We start from the raw sequence: 25,207 nt of genomic DNA, 5'->3' as shown, positions 1-25,207 counted from the left end.
CAGTCCCCAGGATTATATACTAAGACATTCCTCATCTTTTAAGAACTGCTTTGAGCCTATTCTTCTTGTGGATGGTGCCTGCATCCCACGCTAAGGGGTTCCTCCCTCTCAAGCATGTTTGCGGCTCTCTTATCAGGCCTTCATCATTGATTCTCACTCAAGACCAGAAAGAAAGAGACATTTCCAATGAACTGCTCTCTTTTTTTTGTAAATTAATTTAGTGATTTTTCTAAATTTATATTTCTTACATGTCCTTTTAATTACATTTCCATAGACATCTGCCTTTAGAATTCATTTAATTGCAAACGACCAAGTGAATTCGGCACACAACATGGTAAAGGATAAAACAATCTGTCACACACCCAGATTCTTGTTACAAAATGCCGAGCAATGAAGCCCTTCCTGTTGAATAACTAACTAGATGAAAATACCATAATATTTCTTTTTTATAATTATCAATATTGCCCATAATGTTTACTCCTCGGTGCTCGAGTTAGAGAATATTCACCTAGGACACTGTCATCGCAAGACTTGAATTTCACAAGATACAATCAATTCTTCCATCATTGTCAGAATCTGGAGAGCTGCTTTCCTCTTTGAATTCATCTTGAGTCCTCTAATAACTGTGAGATGTTCCCTGTTGGTTTTCTTCTCTTGATCATAATGAAAATTTTTTAATCCTCAGCTGTGTACAATAAAAGCTAACATGACAATGATTTATGTCACTATCGAATCCTCCTTCTAGACAATTCCTTTCTCCTGTTTATTATTTTTAGTCACTTTTAGCATAATGTGGAATATTTGGTGAATAATGATGGAAAATAATTGTGAAGATAATGAGTAGCAAAATGTTTCAAAAGATAAAAAAAATAAGAGCATCAAGAGTCCCTCATCTATCTTAGACTTATAAAATAGCCAGTGAACGCATATGGCAATTGCAAAATAGAATGGTTTTATTCCGTTTTTTAAAAAATGAGTAAATTTCCTCTTGTTCTCTGGAGTCCTTCAAAGAGAATAAAGCTATGAAAATCAAGCCCTACAGATAGAACAATTCCTAAGGGAAATTAAAACCGGGTCCAGAGGACCCGGATGGTGGGCCACATTGGGTTAGGTACACATGCATGTCTGAATGTGCATCTCTGCAACTGAAGGCCCAGAATAGAGATGAGCCATCATCTCCATGGCATCTCGGAGTTGCCAGGTCTGGGAAGGACCTTATTCATGGAAGGAGCTTAGGAGATATTCACCAGATGGATAGGTGGATCAAGAGGTATCATTATTAGATTGGAACTGTAGTTATTAAGGGACTGTCACACAATATTCCTTAAACACGTGGAAGGACTTTGCTCTGTCTCAACATCTCTGCCCTTTTCCTGAAATACTGATCCTGCCTTTCTCCCTTCTGTCCCCTCAAAGTGACTGCTGTACTTTGACTCTCAACTCAAGCAACACTTCTGCAGGGAAGCCTTTCCTAATCCCTGACCCCCACCTGCTATGGGATGTCACACACCCGCATACACACACACAAACACACACACAATCTTCTCTGTACTATACCACCGTGGAAATGTGAATAGTTGGCAGGAAAGCTTTGGCATCACCTCCACTAGGGCGCTGGCTGGACAGGTTTGCTCGGCCTCAGGGTTGCACAGGCCATGATGAGAGCTAAATGAGAATTCTGTGAATGAAAAAAAAAAAAAAGAAGGAAGGAGTCCAAACATTTTTCTAAGTACAGATGCTCACCTGTCTGAGCCCTTTAGCAAAGTGTTAAAATGCATGCATTTAAGAAAGTCAAAGGCTAACTCCCTCTGAAGAGAAAGCAGATCAGGAAAGAGAGCTGCTTGCTGCTTTCCTGAACTATGTGTTCCTTCCCTCTGGAGTTACTGGGGACCAGGCAGCATGTCTTAGCAGAGGGGTCCTCATTGCATGATTCTGCTTTCTTTTAGGTGTCAGGGATTTATCAGAGACTGACATCAGCAATGAAGCTCAGAATTCTAGGACCAGCACAGACACCCCAGAGGAGAAGTTGAGAAACAGGTTGTACGAGTTAGCCATGAAAATGAGTGAAAAGGAGACATCTTCAGGGGAAGATCAGGAGTCTGAGCCCAAGACAGAATCTGAGAACCAAAAGGAAAGTCTGTCTTCTGAAGAAAACAACCAGAGTGTCCAGGAAGAGCTGAAAAAGGTAAGGGTCTGGCAACCACCTGCAGACAGCTCAAGTTTCTGTAGCTGGGGTGTTGAGAAAAGACTCCATATTTAGTAATTATGTTCTGGGCCTCCAAGAACTCTTTCTAAAATGCCCATCGCTGAGCACTTGGGAGAGCTCAGAAGAACCATTCTCAATCAGGAAAGTACCACCATGTGTCCATCAGATGTCTCCCAAGACAACTTATCCCCTTCTTCTATCCTTCATCAGAACAGTCCCTTGTCTTTGGATCCATAAGTTAGTACCCTTGTTTCCTCTCATTGGTTTAATTTTTTCAATGTTGTTACTTCTCAATACCTCCCTGAGGATTTTCACTTATGGATTGGGATTCTATGGCCAATCCCTCATTTAAACCATGATGGAATTTTATTCCATGGTGTAGAGGCTTTGTGTTGAAAGTGGCCATCTGGATTGTTCATCTCTACAGTTTCCAGATTCGGTTGGTTGATTGGTTGGTTGGTTGGTTGGTTGATTTTTTTCAAACAAACTTTATATGGAATCCCAGTGCTTCAAACAGTTGAAAGTACTTCTGCTCTCAGAGTCCCCAAAGCCTCAACCACTTGATCTTCAGTCCCAAACTGCTTCTCCCCTTTCCCCAGTTGCTCCCAAGTTCCAAGAACATGATTTGGAAACCACAGAAGGTACAACCAAACCCTAGCTGAAAGGGATCCCAGACTCCACCTTGCTTTTTACGCCAAGCCACTCAGTGCTCTGCCCACTTTGCCTCGGTTCCTCTACAGCTTCTCAAAGCACATTTATGCCCTCTTGGCCATTTTGCAGGCAGGATAGCCCTGCCTGTCTCCAAGGAAGGGAAGGTTACTAACATTTGCTGCATGTCTCCTCTATGCCTGGTGCTTTGTGTACATTAATTAGCTCATTAAATAACCCTTTGAAAAAGAGGTAGACAAATTTTGCAGATAAGGAAACTGAGGCAGTTTAAGGTACACACCCAAGCCCACAGCGAGTGAGTCCCAGAGCTGAGGCTGCATCACAACTTGGCCTCTGGTCCCACATCCCTTCCTTTACAACTTGCTGCCTCCTCAGTAGCTCAAATAAGGTTTTGCCTGCTGACATGTAGATTGCTTTGCACTTGTGATAACAGTCATACAAGATTCAAGTTCATCTTTGGAGAGATGGTTCTGGTAGAGAACACCTCCCAGGTCTTCTCCCTATTCTGAGGGTAAGACGTATCAGCTAACAATCGCTGGTGACCCATGTACATGGCAAATGAGCTCCCTTCATCTGCATTGGTAGCTGAACTGATGCTGTGGAGGAGCGAGGTGCCTCCCAGGAATGACCATGGGTGGTCAGGAGCAGGCCCTGGGAAAGTGGGTACTGTCACCATGGCTGAGCCCTTGAACACTCCATCACCTGGGACTCTGCTTTCATCCATTCCCATTCCACCCTCCATAACATCAAGTCCTCACCCATAAATCTTTCCCCACAGCTTATCTATGGGTTGCAGAGTGAAGCTTGGTCCCCAGAGACTGCCCCGCAATGGACGTAGACTCCGGCCTACTGCTTCCTTAAAGATAAAGGGCTTCTGATCTTCTCTGTTATTTGAACTGATGCTGCATTATAGTCACATTTGTATCCAAGAGCTGAGAGCCAGATGGTAACTGAAGGATATCACATTATTTCTTACAATGACTCTGTGTTCTGCTGGTTTTGCTGCCTGATGGTCCCAAGGCTCTAAAACTCATGCTGTACCACTGACACGCCAGGCCGGATGAGTCACACACTGCCACCTTCATCAGCTGCAGGAAGTGACCTCGGAGGCACACCCACCAGCCTGTGCTATGCTGTCCTGGGCAGAGAATATGAGCAGGGCAAGGAGGAGCCCCTGGGGTGGGGGGCATCCAAGGGACTAAACCCCCCATCATTTTCCTAGGCCCTCCCTGAGCAGCACATTAGGAGAGCTGACTTTATTCAGACTCCCAAATGTGTCAGCTTCTTCAAGTTCCAGTCTTGCCCCCACCCCACGGTTTGCCATGAATCAATGAATATTCAACAAATATTTTTTTTTACATGTAAAAACCCCCTAAAGCAAACAAAAAAGACAATTAATATATTTTCCCCATCTGGCAGGATAACAGAAAGCAGAAATACAGATTTACATTTTGAATATTATATAAACCAGAAGCTTACCATACAGATAGTTTTCAGGATTAGACTGAGTTTGAAATGCAACTGTGCAGTTGCAAACTCTGTAGACTTTGGTGACTATCTTAACTCACTGCCACTACTTAGAAGAAGCCAGTGTCATTTCTTGCCTGCTTGCGATGCCTCACATTGTCAATGGTGTCCCTGTCACTCAGCCTTCCGGGACCCCTGCAGTCCTTTCTCCACTCAGCAGTCCAGGCTGACATGCTCTCAGCATGCCAACAGGTCCATGTCTGTACTGTTTCTTAGGCACAGTCAGGTTTTTATTGTTGACTGGATAAACACGTCTTAGCCTCATTTGCAAAAGGGGGTTCATCATACCATCTTTTAGAGTTGCGAAGGTTGAATTATGCAGTGTAGGCTTCAGCACACAGCAGAAGCCCAGCAAATATTAATTATCATATCCCCTTTAACAATCTCACGGAAAATAAACTTCCCTGTCATGAAATAGCACCCATCTGCTGGTACTGAAAGAACAGCAAGCTTAGTGCCGACTTCCCATCAACACTTGCAGCGTCAAGCCGTAGGTCTGTGGCCGCATTTGGTGCTCCTCCATGCTGTGCAGACTGCATCAGAATGAACTCCCAGGTTCCCATCTTCAGGATCAGAATAGCTGTGACTTCCCCTATAACCCAGCTACATTATTCTGCAGAGCACACAGACGCACCCAGGCTGGGAGTGGATCTGGGCTAATGTGGCTATTCCAGAAGCAGCCAGTACTCCATCCCCCGTCTCTTTACCATGGACGTGCACACTGGCCTAGAGTCCAACTGCCCGAGAGCTTTCTCAGGCAGCTGAGCTCCTCTTCCTGGACAAAAGACAGGCTGAGAATGCACAGGAATGCCACTCCCAGGAGCAGCCCCAGCTGGTGACGGATGGAAAGGGAAATATCCCAGCTCCTTTGCCCCAGTTGGAGTAGTCAGACTGAGCTGGGTGCTGACCCCCAAGCTCCTCAGCAGATTTAGCTGTAGGTGCCCACACTGTGAACAGCTTGAGAAGGCAGCCTTTCCCTTCCCTCTCTCACGTCCCCACTCCACCACCTCTGTCTCCTGGGATCGACTCCCAAGTAAACCACATACACTCAAGTCCATGTCTCAGGGTCAGTCTCTGGGGAGCCCAGACCAGGACAGTAACAAAACAAGAGAAAACAGAGTCCCCAAATCACACACCTCACTTCAGTGTTGTGAATGAGCAGCGTGGAAACCCAAATCCTCAATAGTAGTCATCCTGATCTTACCAAGAGGAGCTCTCACGTGGCCTTTCCGCAGCCACCCCCATCCCTCTGGGAGCCAAGGCAGAGGAAGGCACCTATGTGTTAGCATAGACACAGGGATACAGTGGCAGTTCGTGGCCTTCGTATGGCTTCCTATCTAGGAATTATGGCTTCCGAATCCTGACCAGCAGCAGAACCATTTTAGAAACATTCTTTTTGTGATGAAGTCAGACCTTTGCTATAGATAGACTCATCCCTCCAGTTAGGTTAAATGTCTCGCTTTGGCTGGGCATCAGTGGACTGGTGACGATCTAAGGATGCCCACCCCTGTCTGAATTGTAACTCACTAAAGAATGAACATGTAGAACTTGGAGTCAGTCCAAAACCCTCCTGGGATCTCGTTGCCCAAAGGGTCATGTTTCTCCTTGGAGTAACTGCTTGATCCCATCAGAGCTCCGCGGTCAGCCCTTCAAATTTTGTAGTCCTCAGAGCCTGGGAATAAGCACTCGCTTTCCCACCACTGGGTCGGTGACCGTGCCAGTGGTTCTGGAAGGAATTCCTGGCTGAAGTGGTTCCTGGAACCATTTGTATCTAGGGATTCAGGGGCTGCATTCCAGAATGAAGGATGTAAGAAGGGTCTAGAACTCCTGGCCTGGATTTGAAAATTATACTTCAGGAACCAAATGTCCCATAAATCCCTCATCCTTTGTGATCTGGGGCCCCTGCCCCCAAAGACCCTTGCAGCTTCAAGATCTCATAATTCTAGATATGTAATCGATTTAATAGGTTTTTGTTTTTCCCAAAATAAGTACCATGTTAAAATACTATTTATATGACAAAAGATGTGCCATACCTTCAGAAGATAATTGTTATTAAAGGCCCAAATTAGTAAAGTCATGCAGTACAGTTAAATTTGTGTATCCCATATGCTGAAATATTTTTAACACTTAAAGTGTCTTTGTTTATTAATTCTTATCACAAGTAGCTGAGTCATTGTGTCTTATTTTCATAAGGGAGTCACAGACCAGCAGACATCTACCATATTTATAGTGTCATAGAATTATTCTCATCAAAATACTGAGACTTGGCTGAACTATAAATGTCTTTCTCCCCAAAGAGACAAATCTTCAAATAGCTGCACCCAATTACTAAAGCCACCTGGAAACACAATACTAGTACATGTGAAAGAGACAGAATTATTGACTGTTATCTATTGGTTTCTCAAGTTCAATGTGCTTGTCACAAAACTTGTGTTGATGTCATGGTGTTAACATTAAGTCAAATGTGGTTTCCATGTGTGTCTCACCCTTGCAAAATAACTCCCCATTCCTGTGAGGGTATTGGTATCACTTTATGTCAGAGGGGTGTCTTCATCCCCACTAATTGCTAGAGTGAATATGGCATTAGACACTTGTGACTTCCAAGCCACCACTGGTCTCTGTAGGCCTTATGGCTACAGAAGAATTAACACTCTTCTCTAACTTTTGTGTGTTTGTGTGTGGTACTGGGGATTGAACCCAGGGCTTTTTGCACACAAGGCAAGCACTCTACCAACTGAGCTATATCCCCAGCCCTCTAACATTCTATTTAACTGCTGCTCAAGAAACAGAGAAACTTTAGTGGTCCCCTTAGAAATACACCTCTTACCCACAGCGCTTGAGCAGGTGAGGTTCATTCACTCATGTTGTCAGAGGTATGATTCATTCCTAAAGGGTGTCCTCTGTGTGTGCAGCGGGGAGAGAGGGGTCAGCCTGGCCCGGTTGACAGAGTTCCAGCCCTCTCCTGGATCACTGTGACCTGGGCAGAATATCCTCCTCTCTAGACAAACGGTGGACTCGGCGCTAGAGGAAGATTGTCCAGAACTCCAGGGCAGACATCCCTGAAGTCTCTGGACTAGGCAGAAAAGACTAGAAAAGATGCCACCCCAGCCACAGGAGTGAGATGAGACAGAGGACAGATTTTTCTCTCAAAGAGTTGTTCTAGAATGTTGTGAGTAGAAATGATCTAAAAACCGAGACACTAGTTCTGAGCTCTGGCCAACAGAAGCCCAAAGTCAGATGCCCCGGGAAGGCAGAACTGTGCAATGTGAGAGGGGAACAGAGGCAAAGATAGAAAAGATAATCCTGTGTGTCTGAAGCTCAGCAAAATAAGCAGGATTTGCTCCTGGGAAATGTTTCTAGGTAGACAGAATATAAAAACAAAAGAAGAAATGCATATATGCCAGTGGTTCTTACTGTGTGGGGCGCAACTTAAGAACAGACTGATCACCACTGAGAAGTCCAAATTTGAGAGTCTTATTAAGCCAGTTGGCTGACTGTCTCACACAATGCCCCAAAAAATGGCTATTGGGAGAACAGCCCCAACCATAGGGTTGTAGGCGTTCTTATACCAAAATCACATCAATCATAAGTGTCTGTTGCTATGATTTGAAATTACACATTAACATCATGAGATCATCGACAGAGGGGGAAGTGGATCAAAATGACCCTTACCTAGGTACAAACTAAAGAATGGTTGCTAACATCCACACAATCACCGTTTACATGGTACATTGGTTACTACATAGGAGTTGCCATTGTATATTATTAAACATGTCACACCAAGTAACTGATGATGGCACAGAGGCGGGGTGTTCCCATGGAGAAGCTTATTTCCTACATAACATGAGTCTCAGAGCAAAATGGAGTCTGTTCAGTCATTTCCCTTAGAGTCTGGCCTATAACGTTCTCATGGAGCCAGATCTGTCAGCCCATCACGTTACAAACACAAATTCCTTAATCCTAGGTAACATAAAAGCAAACTGAATTTTGCAATATAAGATAAACATGTCATAGCAAATATATTATATTCTGAGATTCCAAAATAAAGTTAATAGCAGGAAACCTCACAGTTATAATAATCACTTAGTAAATACTATCTTTCAAAAGCCACAAGGAATCTCAACTGATGCCAAAATGGCAATTGGAAACATTCAACACATTCAAAGATAAATCTGTAATGTGATGAAGGGTATCCATCTCAGTGCAACAGGGTGAAATCCTCGATTTTGTCTTTTCTGAATGAGAACTCCTCTTAAATATCAAAGACATTGTGAACATTATAATATTTTACTATTGGTCAAAAAATACAGGATGAAGAGGTGAATTTGTAAATATTTTTACATAGATGTATTTTGCTAATCTAAACAGCATGTGCAGGTGTTCAAAGGATAATAAATATGTATGGCTTTAAGATTCATTTTAAATTATAGGTGAATAATTTGGAATTAAAATTCATTCAGAAAATAGTGCATGTTTCTAAAGAAGTAAACGAACAAAACTGATTCTGAAAGGATTAGAAAACCTGAACAGACCATGGAAGAAACTGGCAAACTAGTCAAAGAATTATTCCTCAGAAAGAAGCTAGTCCCAGGTATCTTTGACAATAAAGACCATCAAACATTCCGGTGCTAATTATTCCCATACTATTTAAACTGTCCCCGAACATTAAAAACATGGAAAGCATCCCAGTTCATTTTATTTAATTAAAATCTTATTCCAAACTGACACAAAAACATCATTCACCACCACAAATCTACATACTAACTCACATGCTAATTCTTCACATGTAGAGAATTTTGAATAGATTTCAAAATTCATCATGTTAGCAAATTATGATTTACAATGGCCAAATAGGATTTAGTCTAGGAATATATGTAATAATAGCAATTTTAGGAAATTTATTGATATTTTTTCATCATATTCACAAGTTAAAGGGAGAAAAATATGATTATTAAACTCTAAATCTATGAATTTCAGAATAACAGGTGATAGAGTAGAGCAATCATTTCTGATAAAGTAGGTTAAAAATTCAGTAACAATGACTGGTCACCTTCTGCAGACCTCTTTATGAATTGATAATGTATGGACCTTCTTCCCATGAAGTGTAAAGAATGAAAAGGATTTGGATAGAATCAGAAAGTTCACCAACTCCATGAAGCTCATCCATGCAACCCAAATTTTCAAATTCCTCATTAATGACAGGAAAATAACAGAGCTATCTTTGTTATTTTTAATATTCAGCCATGATCTGACATTTTCACAATGTAATAAGAAGTAAAAGTTACCAGTACTGAATACCAGAAAATGAAATGAGATGTAGACATCTGAATTGAGATAACTAAAATCAAACTGAAAGATTATTGGAATAATGAGTGTGGCTGGGTGACCTCTCCAAAAGAGTAATACTTAAACAAAGATTTCCTATACACCTGCAATAACCTCTCAGAAATATGAGGGAAGACCTCTATTTGCTAGGATACAGTGCTAAACACCTACTTAGCATACAATCAAGCAATCCACTCTAAGTATTTTACTGAAGAAAATGAAGATCTGTGTATGTCACCACAAGGAATTGAAATGTTTGTAATCAGCAAAATCTAGAAACAGCCCAAATGTACATCAGCTGGTGGATGGACAACTGTATTACACCCTACCGTGGGAATACTACTCAGCAAGGAAAAGAGAATTCAATTAATCTAAAAGCATTATACTAAGTAGAAAGGACTCAAAAGTCTACATATTGTCCACTTGAATGACATCCTGGAAAAGGAAAAACTACAGGGACAAGAAACATCAGTGGTTGCAGAGGATAGGGAGGGTAGAAGGTTGATAAGAAGAGACATACAGGAATGCTTTAGTGTAATGGAAATATTTTATATCTTGATTTGATGGTGGCTACACACAGCATGCATTTGTCAAAACTCATAGATCTATATTCCTTTAAAGAGTGAATTTTACTGTATGCAATACATATACACATATGTGCTCCCATGCACACACACATATGTTGAAAAATGTATACATCAGAGGCTTTGAATAACTTGACTAGAAATCGTAAGATCCACAAATAAATAGCTAACTTTGCTAAGAGACATAAGAAAGACTGAATAAATGTTGAAATGTATCCTATGGGTGGGTGGGAACATTTCAGACTTCTATAGATGTCAGTCTTCACTAAATGAATGTATACGTTTAACAGAATTCCAGTCATCTTAGTGAAATTCCTTTGAAACTTGATGAAGTTTTCTGACGTTCCTCTGAAAGAATGAGTGCATAAGATATAGTCAAGAAAGTTCCAAAAAGTCATGATAATCAAGGAATTTTCAACCACAATATAGCAGTAGTGGCAGAACTGGATAAGCAAAAGATTGATAAAAACCCAGAAAATACACAGTTATAATATGACATATCATGGTACATTTAATATCAGTGAGGAGAGATTCTTTAGCAGATACTGAGTTACTCCACAAATTTTGTAGCACATCCTAATTTACTGGTTATGGGTAATCATTTAAGAAAAAATTGTGATTCATACATCATGCCAAGTACAATAAATTCTCAATGGGCATGATTTAAAATGTAAGTGAAAGAAGCTATGCACATTACTAGCATACACTGGAAGTGGATATTTTATAACATTTAAACAAGAAAGGTCAGAGAATTTAAAACACTGAAATATATGGTCAAGTAAATTTAAGAACTAATATCACTGAACAGGCACTTCACAGAAGAAGAAATATGATCAGTCAACAAATATATGAAAAAAATGTTCAACATCTCTAGCACTTAGAGAAATGCAAATTAAAACTACACTAAGATTTCACCCTCATTCTAGTCAAAATGGCATTATCAAGAAAACAAGTAACAATAAGTGTTGGTGAGGATGTGGGGGAAAAAGTTACACTCAAACACTGCTAGTGGGAATGCAAATTGGTGCAACCACCTCTGGAAAGCAATATGGTGATTCCTCAGAAAACTTGGATTGGAACCACCATTTGACCCAGCTATCCCACTCCTTGGTTATACCCAAAGGACTTAAAATCAGCATAATATAGTGATGCAGCCACATCAATGTTCATAGCAAGCTCAATTTTACAATAACAAATCTATGGAACCAACCTAGGTGTCCTTCAACAGATGAATGGATAAAGAAAATGTGGTATATGTACACAATGGAATATTATTCAGCCATAAAGAAAATGGAATTATGGCATTTGCAGGTAAATGGATGGAACTGGAGAGTATCATGCTAAGTGAAATAAATCAATCCCCAAAAAACCAAGGTCAAATGTTCTCTCTCTGCATGTCAGATGCTAACACATAATAAGGGGATGGAGGGTGGAGGGAAGAAGTTCACTGGATTAGACAAAAGGGAATGAAGAGAAGGGAGGGGGAATGGGAATAGGAAAGACAGTAGAATGAACCAAACATAACTTTCCTTGCTGATATATGAGTACATGAGCAATGTAACTCACATCATGTACAACCACAAAAGTGAGAAGCTATACTCCATGTATGTATCATATGTCAAAATACATTCTACTGTCATGCATATCTAAAAAGAACAAAAAAGAACTTATACTCATCAAAAAATTCATAACATTAAAAAGAAAACAGTAATTAAGAAGACATTGCCTAAATGTAGAATGAGTTAGGGTTAGCGCGCTCTCTCTCTCTCTCTCTCTCTCTCTCTCTCCTCTCTCTCCATCTATCTCCTCTCTCTCTCCTCTCTCTCTCTCTTCAGAAGATAAGTTTCTCTTCTGAAAGTGAGCAGTAATAGACTTGGAGTTTCAGGATTGGAGAAGGAATTTGAAGTAGCTATTGCATAGAATGTGATAAAATCAATGTGGAGTAATAGGAAGATCCCCAGATAGCACTGAATTCCTCCACAAGGTCAGAACATGAACATTTACCTGAAATACAAAGAGCCTATAAAAGAATACAGCAACCCTGAATGCAAATAAGTGCAAAATAAAAAATCCATTCTAGTCAAAGGAAAGGTCTATTCATAGCAAGTCTATTCATAAACCACATCACTCGGCATAATTATACAGTAAGGCTCAAGTGGTTCTGGGATTTACATTAGAACTCCCCATTTCAGAAGTTTCTAGTTTAGCCATTAATTTTCTGTGAGTTGAAATTTGCATATGAATCTCAAAACAGATTGGGGGGACAGAGGGAAAAAATGGAAACTAATTCCATCCATAATAAGAGCAAAATATGTGAAGTTAAAACTTGACAAGAAAACTGCAGATCTCCAAGAAGTGTAGCTGTTTGCTGGGAGGGAAGACTGTAAAGATGAATTCTTCCAAATTTAGGTAGATGTTTCATGCACTTCAAATCAAAAATCAAACCAGATGTTTTTTCTCTTTTTAACTTTCCAAAAACATTCTAAAAAATCAAAATCATCTGATAAAAAGTCAAAAATGACTTAGAAATATTTAGAAAACATGGAAGAGGAATGAAGAGGACCCATCTATTAAAATATTACTTATATTTTAAAGACACAGTATTTAAATTTGTGATATAGATAGGATGAAATAGTCCAGAAGCACAACCTAAAATGTAAATTAACTCAAGATGTATCTCATGATTTTTAACCCGCTTTTCACCCGTACTTAGGAAAAGATGATTTTTTTTTTTTAGTAACTGGTGTTAGGGCAGTTATTTACCTGTTCTTGCTGGAAGGGCAGAGGGGATGTAGTACAAGGATAAAGTCCTTAATTTTTACTCCAATATAGGAATAAATGGATCCCCCTGGTGAGCAGTTCCAGAGGTAGACATAGGAGACAATAACAAGACCAGCTTCTCTTGCAAGGGCTGGTGGTGCAAACTGTAGTTGAATCCCTGCTCATTCACCATTTGTTCAACAAATAACTTTTGAGTTAAGCCACTGTCGTGATCTCAAGGAAGGACTCTCCAGGAAGAGGAAGCCAGTTGAGGTCCTCAGGGGAAAACGACCTTGACAAAGTCAAGGAATCAGTGTGACTGGAGCATCATGGTCAAGGAAAGAGTGGAGAAGGGCGGGCAGGGACCAGAGCAAGCAGAGCCAGGTGGGACACACAGAACACTGCCAGCATGGTGGGAGGCACACAGAAAAGTTCGAGCAGAGACGTAACCAGAAATAACTTACATTTATCAACATCACTTGGGCTACTGCATGCCACCTCCTTCCCAATGAATGTGGAAGGTGATTTTGTGTTTTTATTGGTTCTTCAAAGCTTAGCACCTTGCTGGCCCCCTGGTTACTATCAGCAATGGAGAAATGTTTCCAACTGATATCAGGAATAGCCAGTATTAAAAGAAGCAAAGAAAGATCAATGGCGATGAACCCCCGGGGTTAAGAAACAGTCCTATCTGCACTACACCTGCGAGGCAGGTTTGGTCCAAGGTAACGGCTTCAATATTCCCCTTGTTTGTCATCTTCACCAGGCCCTGATAGGGCCTTGTCCAGGTGATCTGCATCAACAACAGAGGATGCTACCCAGGAAGGACAAGAAAATGACCTCAGGGAAACATACAGACACTGACTGGGTTTAATTCTGGAACTAAACTGGAAGTAGTACACTTTTAAAATTTCGTTTTTTAGCCACCATTTTGTTTTAGTCAGCTTTTTCTTCACTGTGACAAAAAAAAAAAACTGACAATAACAACCTACAGGAAGAAAAGTTTATTTTGACTCACAACTTTCAGAGGTTCAGTCCATGACTACACAGCTCTGAGCCCAAGATGAAGCAGAACATCATGGCGGAAGAGTAGGTGGAAGAAAGAAGCTCAGGCCTTGACATCCAGGAAGCAGAGGCAGAACTCTGCTCACCAGAGACAAAATAAAAATCCCAAAAGTACACCCACAGTGACCTACTTCCTCCAGCCACAACCTGACCACCTACAGTTACCAACCAGTTAATCCATATGAGTGGATTAATCCACTGATTAGTAAGGCTCTTATAACCCTATCGTTTCACCTCTGAACATTTCTTGCATTGTCTCACACATGAGCTGTGGGGGACACCTCCTATCTAAACCATAACACCATTTGAAAAAGGAAAAAAATCTTATTTCTTTCATGATCTTGACCATCACAACCTGGATGATCTAAGAACAAGGTTCTTCCTAGCTCTGTTTTCCTCTGATCTTAGTTATGTCTAACTGTATTAGTATATTATGCATGCTAATTTATTAAGTTCATGTTCCAATTTCTTTCCACAGTTCTGTTCCACCCTCTTTCATCAAGTCACTCTTCAGGGACATGAATCTGTTCATGGAGAATGTATTTTGACGGGTTTTAGAGGCATCGCCAGAGTGCCTTATGTTTCATGAGAACCGAAACACATTTGCACTGAATTTTTCTTGCAGATTTCTGTCAACTATTTAGGAGGACATATGGAGTTTCTTTTCTTACCTTTGAAAAGGAGAAAAATACATGAAATCAGGGGGGTTTGGACAAATTTTCCTGCTTACTGTGGTAGTTTGATGGAAATGGTTCATAATGGCAAGACAGTGTCTGTAACAGGGGACAGTAAAAGTCATGAATAGATGGTGGCGTCTGGATTTTCTTACAGAGCACATTCTTTCTCACTGGTTGTCATGGGCTACTCCACCCTAGGTGGACTCTGGAGGGCTCAGAGCAGAAACTCCTCACTGGACAGATTTCCAGCTCCATTGTATGACTCGGATTTGGCCTGCCATCTCAATGAGCTTGTTCCTTGGTAGAGGCTGCAGACCACCTAAGGCTCCCTGTCCTTAGACCCTTCTCTTGTTGATCTGTTGTTCACTGATCTGATTGTCCCTTAGATTCTGTTTCATCCTTGCTTTGTACAAGCCCATTGGATCCAGGGCATTAAACATGGTAGGGATGGTAATGGTGGGAAGAAGCATGGGCTTTGGAGACCAATATCTGTGTCTTCTTCACTGCATTGCAGTTTCTTCATCTCTAGAGATGTAATGAGCATATCAACCATGTCGGGTTGCTGCAAGGACTGAGTGAAATCAGCCATGTGGACTGCCAGTTGGCTTCCTTCCTTCCTTTCTTTCTTCTTCTTTCCCCTTCTAAACAGTTCAGTTGGACATTGGAGCATCAGAGCAACATTCAGCAAGGGGAGAAGCGTGATCTCACCTTTACTGTATGCAATTTGAACAGCAGAAAGACTTTTCAACTCTGCCTGTAGTTTCTCTGTTCACCACTTGTCCTCAAACCTGCCTTTAGAGGAGCTCTGTGGAAGTTCTTTTCTGTTGCTTGGGTTGCCCAGTGTTCTCTAATCTCCTAAGTAAAGTTCCTTTACCACAGGGCTGACAGGAGAACTGGAGGGCCCTCACCTTATTACCAATTGCTCCATTTTCCTAAAGCAACTGTGAAGATCACATCCCTTCCCCCTCACACAGGACCTGGCATCCAGAAGAACAAATTTAAAATAAACCTTGAACAAATGACTTGGATATTATTCCACTTTGGCATTTGATAATCACCCAGTCTCTTGGACTGTGAAATAAGGAGCTTTGGGGTGTTACATTTTTCCTGTTTCAGGAGCCTCATGAACCCTTCTCTTCCTCCCTGTGTTTAAATCTCCTTTCATGGTCTCAGTTTCTACCAGAGCACCTAGCTCAAAAGCACAACAGCATCTTGCCGTCTCCCATTTCCTCACTACATAGCCACAACATCTCTTAGTCCTCTTTCCAAAATATTGCACTTTTTATCTTTTTATTCCTACAACAGCTGCTTCCACCCTTGACCTTTGCAACCTTTGATTTGAGCTGCAGTTAATAGTCTCCTGCACTTTCTCTCTGCCTCCAATTTTCCCCATCCCTAGCTCTTTCCCTCCTATGGCAGTCAGAATTACCTTTGTGAAGCCCAAGTCTCCCACGGTGGCATGTTAAGAGTCTCTGACATGAGACAGATCTGGGTGCAAATCTCGCCTGCTTCAGGGCAAACCACTGTCACTCCTTGAAGACTCAGTTCTTTCTATTTCAGAATCATTACAGTCCTTGCATCATGGGATGGTTAGGAGGGTTCAATAAAGCAAGGCACATAGAGTGTTCACCGGGCGCAGGGCAGATGAGGCTGGATACCCGAGGAATTAGCAGGAAGCAGGTTTATTTGCTGCAGTGATCCAGAGCTTCTATCGCTTAAAAAGTTCTCTGGACCTCCTGTCTGGAAATTCTTTAAACTTTATGCTGGGTGAGGAGGTTACCTGTCAGTGGGTGGTTTTTATCCCATGTTTTTAGGCTAGACAGAGGTTTCACAAGTCTTTACCACAGAAAACAGAAGTAATAATTTTTGTACATCATGAAGTCTGGGGGCAAATTAACTTTTGCCAGACAGAGCAACTTAGCCCTTACAGAAAACAGGAAGTTTCAAACCACATTGAGTTCTTTGCAGAAATGTTTGCCGATAGTCTCTTAATAAGAACAGTTATGGCGAGGGTCTCTAGAGAAGCTTAATTATGACTCTTTGGTGAAGCAGGGGTCCACTACAACCCAAGGCCCTGGCACTTAGAGAGCTCAGTAAATGACAGCTGTTGATAAAACTGTGACAGGAACCTGCTGTGGCACCTCATTAGCAGCAGTACAAACAGAAACTCCAGGACCCATCTCTGCCTCTCTTTTCCCCTCTGTCTCCACCCACAGTTGGCCCTGGGCTGTGGTTCCCTTAACTCAACCTCTTCCCTGCATTTCCAGACTCAACTCCAAAGTCACATGGCAGAACCCAGTTGTCGCTTCTGCAGGTCACAGCCTGATGCTCATGTGCAGGACAGGTCTTGACTTCCACTACCTTCTGTTAGTCTCCCTGAACTTCTCCCCTCTCTGCTTTCTAGGACAGGGACCATGGCTTATTTGCTTCTGCATTCCCTGCAGGATCCAGTGCAGTGCCTAGCATAGAGTAGACATTTCCTGAAGATTTGAACTAAATTAATGACGATGGGAAATAGTCGATGATGTTTGGGGCCTGCTTTCTTCAATGTCCCAGCAAGCCAATGACATACCTTGTCTGATACTGTCTATTAATGTGCACTATTAAGTGGACCCAGAGAAGGGAAATACAGCCTCCTCCACTCACTTCCTTGTTACTCTCTATAACAGTAGGAAAGAACAGAAAGAAAAATAAAGGCTTCTCTTTCTCCCTCTGCATGTGCTCATGCATGTATGGGTATGGTGTGTGTGTGTGTATCTTTATGTGATGCTGTTTTGCATAGTGTCATTTCTTAGAAGTGACTATTCTGAATTCTGATGCTATGTACTCCCTTCTTGATATCAAGTTGTCCCTTATTTATGAAATTATGGAGGCAGTAGCCAATAGATTATGGCAGATTTTTTTTCTTTCTAAAATATTCTTATCTGGCAAAAGAAAAAAATGTAAAACAATAATTGGAACACAAGAAGCAGCAAAGTTATAACTTTTTTTTATAAAGAATGGTAAAAATCATTCTTTAAAACACCGAGCAGGCAAGGAAAGATGTTTCAGAGTACAGTATATAAGGAGAGGCAGCTAAGCCACCCTCATCAAGAATGTGCCCACCTCCAGCCAGGAAACAGGCCTGTAGGACAAAAGGGCAGTGCTTGAGGAGGGACCCGCAGCCTTGCTCCCAGAGGCTGTGTGGACACTGACACGCTGCTTCATTCAGCTCTCTCAAAAGCCCCTTATGCTAGAGAGTGCTAGGTGCATTTCACAGTGGAGGCTCAGAATGGTTGTGATTTGCACAAAGTCACACAGTGTAACTTGAATTCCCCAGGCTTCCTAGACCTGTATGTGCAAACGAAGAGGTGACATCAACATCAGTCCCCAGTAGAAAACCTCAAGACCATAACACCAACCTCCACCATCTCCCTGCATTAGTCTGGGGAGTCTCAAGGAGGGTTCTGCCATGTGTTTATGAGTAGCGGTCTCATAGGTGCCGCTCAAGGCCCTCACTAATGTCTGGGGATGCCATAGCCCCCAGCTGCTATTCGTTCATTGTGGGAACAGGACCTTGCTGGGTACCTTCTTATAGAGAGGCTCCAGATTTGCAAGATCAGTGCCAATTTATGACTTTGATGGGCCCTGGGCATTTTTACTTTGCTCTTTCCATTAAAAAAATAATTAGGGTCCTGCAGTGGTGGCACACACCTGTAATCCCAGCAGCTTGGGAGGCTGAGGCAGGAGGATCACAAGTTCAGAACCAGCCTCAGCAATGGAGAGGTGCTAAGCAACTCAGTGAAACCCTGTCTCTAAATAAAATACAAAATAGGACTGAAGATGGGGCTCAGTGGTTGAGTGCACCTGAGTTGAATCCCTGATACCCCAAAAAATTAAAAATGAATTTTTCAAAGTAGGAAATCACATTTTATAACTGTGTTCATTTAAATATTAATATACTAATATTATGTATTAAAACATACTTCTGGGCCAAAGATTTAATTTTTTCTTATGATTTTAAAAGAAAGCATTTTCATGGGTGCCTAAGGAATCCCATGGGTGACTACTGAGCTCTTTGCAAGACCCTGAAGTGTCAGCCCCTGGCCACTGCCCTTCTCTGTTTCTTGATTGACCCATGAACACCTACATAGCCTGCTTGCTTCTGTGTCTCTTGGAAACCTGTTGTCAATGTCCCTTCACCTTCAACCAGTCATGCCATTTTTGTCCTGTTATAGGTGTCAGAATAGTCCCCAAAGTAGAGCTAAAGAAAATCTCTCTTCTACCCAGACACCTGTACATATTGCTTAATCCACAAAGCTTTTGTCTCATCTCATATAAAGACTTACATCAAGAAACATAAATAGATACCTGAAGTAAGAGGCACAGCCCCCACTCATAACATATGACCTGTACTGACTGTGTTCGCCCAGCTGAGACGCAATCACAGGTATGCACATGCTCAAGGGCACACCTGGGCAGGTCCACCCTCTTTAACTCCAAAGTGACCTCTTTCTGTTAAGCCAGGCATCCAATGATTAGAACAGGCCCCATCTTCTGGGAAGGCGCATCCCCATTTATTACAGCTCAAAATGAGTTTGCATTTCTCCATCCAGCACAAAAGCTTTGACAAGAATGATGACACAGGAAATTTCAGGAGAATTTGCAAGGATTGCTAATAAGGACTGCACGTCTAGTGTCTGAATGAAAATATTTTCTTCTTTAAAACTCTCCAGGCTCAGAATCTCCCCCTGGCCGTGCTTTGTGTCCTGCATATCTTTGGCAATCAGTTTATGAGGAAAAGTAAATGGAGTAAGAATTTGTCTATAGCAGCATGTTTTTTAGAAGAGAAAACCTCTGGGGGCAAGAGAGAAAGATTGCTAAGGATAAAGTTTGGAGGTCATGAGACAAAAAGTAAAGATGTCTCCTTCTGCCCTGAAGTCCCCAAGAGACTTTAGGATATTTATAACATGGTCCTGACTTGGTCTTCTTCTTGGGTCCATTGCAACCATGCAAAGCTAATCAACTGTATTAAAGGTCAGCTTTGGTCCTACTGTCAGTTATAAGGCTGGATGCATGAGTCCTCATAAGCCTGACACTTGTTTTGCTCCCTCATTGATAATTGATTGAGGAAACTGTTCCAAGCTGAGAGGGATCAGAGTCTTTGGCCTGCCTGTCCCTCTAAGGAGGTGGTTCTGTTGTGTGCTTTCCTATCACCTCTGTATTCTGAGTGTGGGCTTTTGTTCAGCTCATGTAATGGATTTGATGTTCTCCATGGGGCTGTGACAGACTAAACCCTAGAAGTGGACACCTGGGCTCTCAGAAGTGATGCCCATCATCAGGGGATCAAGAGTGTGGATGGATCAGAATAAACACTTCCTGTGGTGGATCAGCAGCCCAAAAAGTGCATGCCATACCTGTGCTAAGGCATGTTGGCATACAGTTGGCAGTTTGAAAGAAACCGTGCACTTATCTGGCACATATAAAGTGTTGTTTAGTGCGTGTTCTTTGATCACTTGAAGGTTGGATTTGTTTTGTGGATTTACCAGCCATTTCAATTCCATTGTTTCTGGTTCCCTGGGTCACAGTGTCTCTGAGGTCAGCCTCTTGTTCTGTCAGTTGATTTTTTTTCACATTTTCACCTCTCCCTTATTTGGTCTCACATCTGATCCATCCTGTAATTAATATCTGGAGTAGCATCAACTCCCATAATGGAGCATGCTCTTGGGCTCTCAAATCGTGCTTTGTGACATTCAGCTCATTGCTATAGGGCTGTAAGTAATAAAAACAGAAAAGATTCCTTAGCTTTTCATTTCTCCTGCAGCAGGGCTCCCTGCCAGCTACCTCTGCATCTCCACCAGCTTTTTATCTGAACAAAACCCTGCCCATTGCTAAATATAGTTTTTATAACATAGTTGTAGAAGGTGCTTTCAATTTTTAACTCTAGCAAGGAACGTTTGCATAACAAGCAAAGTTAGCCATGTATTAAATCTGGTCTCTTTCATTGGGCCAGTGACACTAAGGATCAGGGAGATTAGGTGACCTGCTCCTGTCATACAAGCAATGAAATCCCAGTTATCTCAGCTTCCAGTAGGTGCACTGTTGGCCTTGAGTCCCAGGTCTGAGCAAACAGACCACTCCTAGGTATGAACAAGAGATACTTGGTTCCTAGGAACCGCGCGTAGATTCTGGTTTGCCTTTCTCAGTGGAGGTTAAATTAGGACACCAAGCAACAGAAAGCTGTCTTTCAGCTTTCATATGATTTTAAATTTTTAGTCACTTTTCTCAGCTGGAGGCCACTTCCCTTCTGAAATAATCCAGACCACAAATCCTCCAAGTGAAAGTGGGGTGCTCCACACACACCAGCTACCAGAAACTACTCACTGTGACTTAGTGGCAAATGCAAGTGGCTTAGGGGACAAGAACAGTGTGTCAGCATGTCAAGGGACTGGGATAGGACCACAGGCAGGCTATAGGCAAAGGTTTCATCCTCCATGTTCCCTGTTCCATCCTAGGACCCAAAGCACAGCCAGCACACCACAGGTCCTCAGTAACATGTGCAGAATGGGTCGGGGGAATCTGCAGAGAACTGGGAAATGTGTAGCTCACAGAAGGCATTCTTGTCCAAAAAAAAAAAAAAAAAAACAAAAAACATGCTTCTGTGCAATATTTAACTTCCAGCTTGCATGTCTTATAAAGTGCTCTTTATGGACAGAATGGGACAATCACTTCCAGGCAATATTGATACCCAACCTACCCTTTGATATCACAGTTTCATTTGAAGTTAGGATGCAGATCACGCTATTCAAATTCCTTTTAGGTACTTCCCATTTATAACCTTGGCCTTTAATGCCCCTGGATTATTTAGAAATGTATGTACATTCTCACACTGTTCATCATACTATGATGGTTAAACCTTTTTTTTTTTTTTTTTCTGAACCTCTTAGTCATGTGTCTTCCTTTCCAATGGATATATAAAGGCACTTTGTTTACCAAACAAGGTGCAAACTTTCTAAATACATGTTTTATTTAGTAAGAAGAGAGTAACAGATCTGTCTTCACACATACAATGCTGACTTTTCTAAAATGGACTTAAGCAAACAGTGATGGCTAATTCATGCCAAAATCATTTTGAAACCCACTTCAACTCCAGAATCTGCCACATCAAGTTATAGGATCCTGGGTAGGGGAGATGTCCTCTGCAGGTTTTTCCCAAGGTGAATCGTTGGCCCTGACTGTTTCCTTGGTCACTGTCCTTATTCTGGTGGGTCTTCATGGTCTTCCCCCAATTACATTCCCCTGACACCCCAGATGCAAATTTTGTGGTATGTAGCAAAGCCCCTTGAACCAAAAGGAACACAGCTGTCAGGTCAGACATCTGTGGTGGAGCAGGCAGATTAGAGAAAAGGCCTCTGGGCACCTGTGCCCTCACCCAGGGGTGGGAGACCGTGTGCACCCATGTGGAAGACCAGAGGCAGCTTCTAGCTCTGAACCCAGACACGAATTCATCACTTAACCCTTCCAATCTCCCACAAAGTGGGAGAGCTCTCAGAACCACCACCCCCCAGTGACATAAAATACACGGTAGAATTCACCCAGAGGAACAAAATTTCCAAACATCAAGCTATAGGTATTAAAGACCTATAAATATTATGATTAATATTATTATGATTAATATTATTAATATTTGGGACAGGATGTATGGGTCAGATAGCCCACCAAATCATGACCATTCCTGGCTTTCTTGAAACGCTTTGCTGTTGAAACAGTATTTGACCCCTAATTTACAAACCCTGTGATGAGGTAAAAAAAACTGTTTACCGGTGGAAATCCTGACTGCCAAGCACCACTGAGCACAGGGTGCTGCATATCAGGATGCTGCGCGTTCTGAGGAACTCAAAGATGCAGACAATTCTTCGTGGTTGAAATGCCTCTGCTCCACTAATGACCTGAGCCTGGATCTGGGTGGATCGTGATTCTGAGCCTTGAATGTAAAGGCTGTCAGTCAGGAATATGTTTAGACACAAATAACAGGAAACCCGGACAATGGTGGCTTCAACGGAGAGGGAATTCTTTTCTTTTCTTTTTTTTTTTTTTTTTTTCTTTCATGTAACAAGATATTCAGAGGCTGGTGGTAGCTTCCGGTGGTTCAGCTAATCCATCAGCTCTTTTTGTCTTTCTGCTCCAGCTTACTCAGCCCTGGGCATTATCCTCCCTCTGATTGGCACATGAGCTGCTTATCTATCTTCAAAGCAGAAACAAGCTGAGGTAGTGGGGTCAGACGTATCTATTCCCCTGATGAGGAAAGCAAAAGGGGGGCTTCCTAGAAGCCCCCTCAGTGGGTTTCCCCTTCAGGCTCAGTGGTCAGAACTCTGTCACATGATTTCTGCAAGGGAGGCTGGAAAGCGGAGGGTTATTTTCCTGTCTGCCTCTGTGGTAGAGGAAAGCCAGGGAGAATAGGCTTGAAACAGGTATGTAAATTAGCAGAAGTGCCTCCGCAGAGGTTGCAGTGACACCCTTTGCCAGTACTTCAACTGACTCAGTATGCCCATGCTCTTTTCCAGTACTCCATTCATCTCAGTATAGATGACATAGTGAATTCCAAAAATGGAACTTGGCCAAGTTCCCATAACTGGGAAAGTTAGAGCCCAACCTGGAGTCCAGGTCTCCTGATTCCTAGTCCAGAAAGCTGCCCTCAGTTCCACACTATGGATGTGGTTTAAAGTTCTCATCCAGCAAATGAGGTAATGGATGTTAAATTGTCAGCAGTGGACAGAGACAGGCAGCTTCTACTTGTACCCTCCTTCCTTCCTCCCTCCCTCAGAATCTACAGTAATTCATTGAGTCACAGAAGCTAGGCCAAGTCATATCCTCCCTCTCTTAAGTTCCCTTCTGCCATGTAGATTTTTTATCTTCTCATCCTTCTGGCACATTGATGTGTGTGTGTTATTACAGAATCAATCTCATGATGAGCGCCATGATAATGTAGATTTCTGTGTCATTGTTAATGTGCTGTTCTTGTCTTCTGTCCCCTTCTGTTATTGGACCAAACAGAAGTATTCTGCTGTTTCTCTCTGCAACATCTCCACAGAAGTCCTGAAAGTCATCAATGCCACAGAGGAGTTGATAGCAGAGTCTACAGGGCCCTGGGAGTTCCCACCAGTCCCTTCTGACAGAGAAAAGGGGACGTTTCCTCTTGGGACAGACCAAGTGAGACTGGATGAGCAGCTGACTTCCCTGGAAGAAAACGTAAGAGAGTGTGGGTGTGCCCAGTCTAGGGTGAGGGTGTGCAAAGAAGCTGGTGACCTTATAGCTCATCACAGAGTACAGGAAACACATATCACCAGCACCATGACGTTCTCAGGAAGTAGCTTAGACAGGGTTTCTGGAAGCAGATCCTGAGATGAAGATTTGATGCAAGTGACTAGCAGGGAAATTCTCCCAGAAGAGGCTGGCAGAGGAACCATGTAGAGAAGGTAAAGGGACAAAGCCAAGTGAGGGTGTGATCTTAGACCAAGAGTAGCTGCAGCCTGATTCTGCACCGGAGCTCTGAAGTGTGACACATCTCAGAGTTGTCCTGATCTAAGGCAAAGGGACTGGTGCTCCCTACTGCCAGCGGACATGTTGGTCTCTGCACCCAGGCAAAATGTTTCCAAAGAAAGTCTTTTGGAAGGACTTGAGATGTTGGTAACAAAGGCACATTGAAGCTTGGGGACAGGGAAATTATTTAAAAAATTATTCAGTAGCACATGTTAAAGTGCAGTGAGGAAGACTTTAATGAGGATGGTTGCAATAAGTATAGGGACCACCGCAACGGGGTCTTGCAGTAGGGAAGAGATTAGACCCAGCTCTGAACACAGCATGGGCAAGCAGGGATTTATAGCTCAGGAGCAGAGTGAGGTTCACTTGATTGAAAAGTTACTTAAAGGAAACCTCAGGCGTGGGAGTGATTCTAGCTAAACCGACGGGATTCTTGCTAAAGACAGGCCAGGGAAGATCAGACCTACGTGGGAGGTGGAGGAGAAGGAACCTAATTAGATATTGAGATCAGATCCCAAATGGGGGATTCTGGCTAAATTAAGCAGAATTCTTTTGCTAAAACTGGATTTTATAAAGAAGTACACAAATAGAAGAAGGTTCAGGGCCTGGTTAAAGTTTCAACAAGCAGAAAATCTTGGTCAAGGGAATACGTGGAGAATACGAGGTCCGAGGGGATCCAGGTGGAATATTGGCAGTGCCACTTCGGGGACTGAGGATGGCTGCCAGAAGAACCCCAGTCACTACACCCACTCTGCTTCCCCATTGGAAGACATCAGTGAGGGAACCTATCCCGTATGTTTCCAATCAGTCGCGTAAGCCTTCAGGTACCATTAGAAGCAGGAAGCCGGCTGCCTTTCTCCTGAGGCTGCCACTCCACT

The 25,207-nt window shown here is 42.4% G+C and overlaps 1 protein-coding gene across 1 annotated transcript in view; it reads left to right on the top strand.

The window, feature by feature from the left end:
* Positions 1-25,207, top strand: part of Myrip (myosin VIIA and Rab interacting protein) — a 320,260-nt gene that overhangs the window by 278,000 nt on the left and 17,053 nt on the right. Inside the window, exons 11-12 of the mRNA XM_047532415.1 lie at positions 1,954-2,185; positions 23,844-24,038. Coding sequence (XP_047388371.1) covers positions 1,954-2,185; positions 23,844-24,038 — 427 coding nt within the window. The remainder of the gene's footprint in view (positions 1-1,953; positions 2,186-23,843; positions 24,039-25,207) is intronic.

The sequence above is a fragment of the Sciurus carolinensis genome, chromosome 17 (assembly GCF_902686445.1).
Source record: "Sciurus carolinensis chromosome 17, mSciCar1.2, whole genome shotgun sequence".
In the NCBI taxonomy this organism is placed as follows: domain Eukaryota; kingdom Metazoa; phylum Chordata; class Mammalia; order Rodentia; family Sciuridae; genus Sciurus; species Sciurus carolinensis.
The sequence above is the reverse complement of the archived record's forward strand: the minus strand, read 5'-3'. Positions and strand labels throughout refer to the sequence as shown.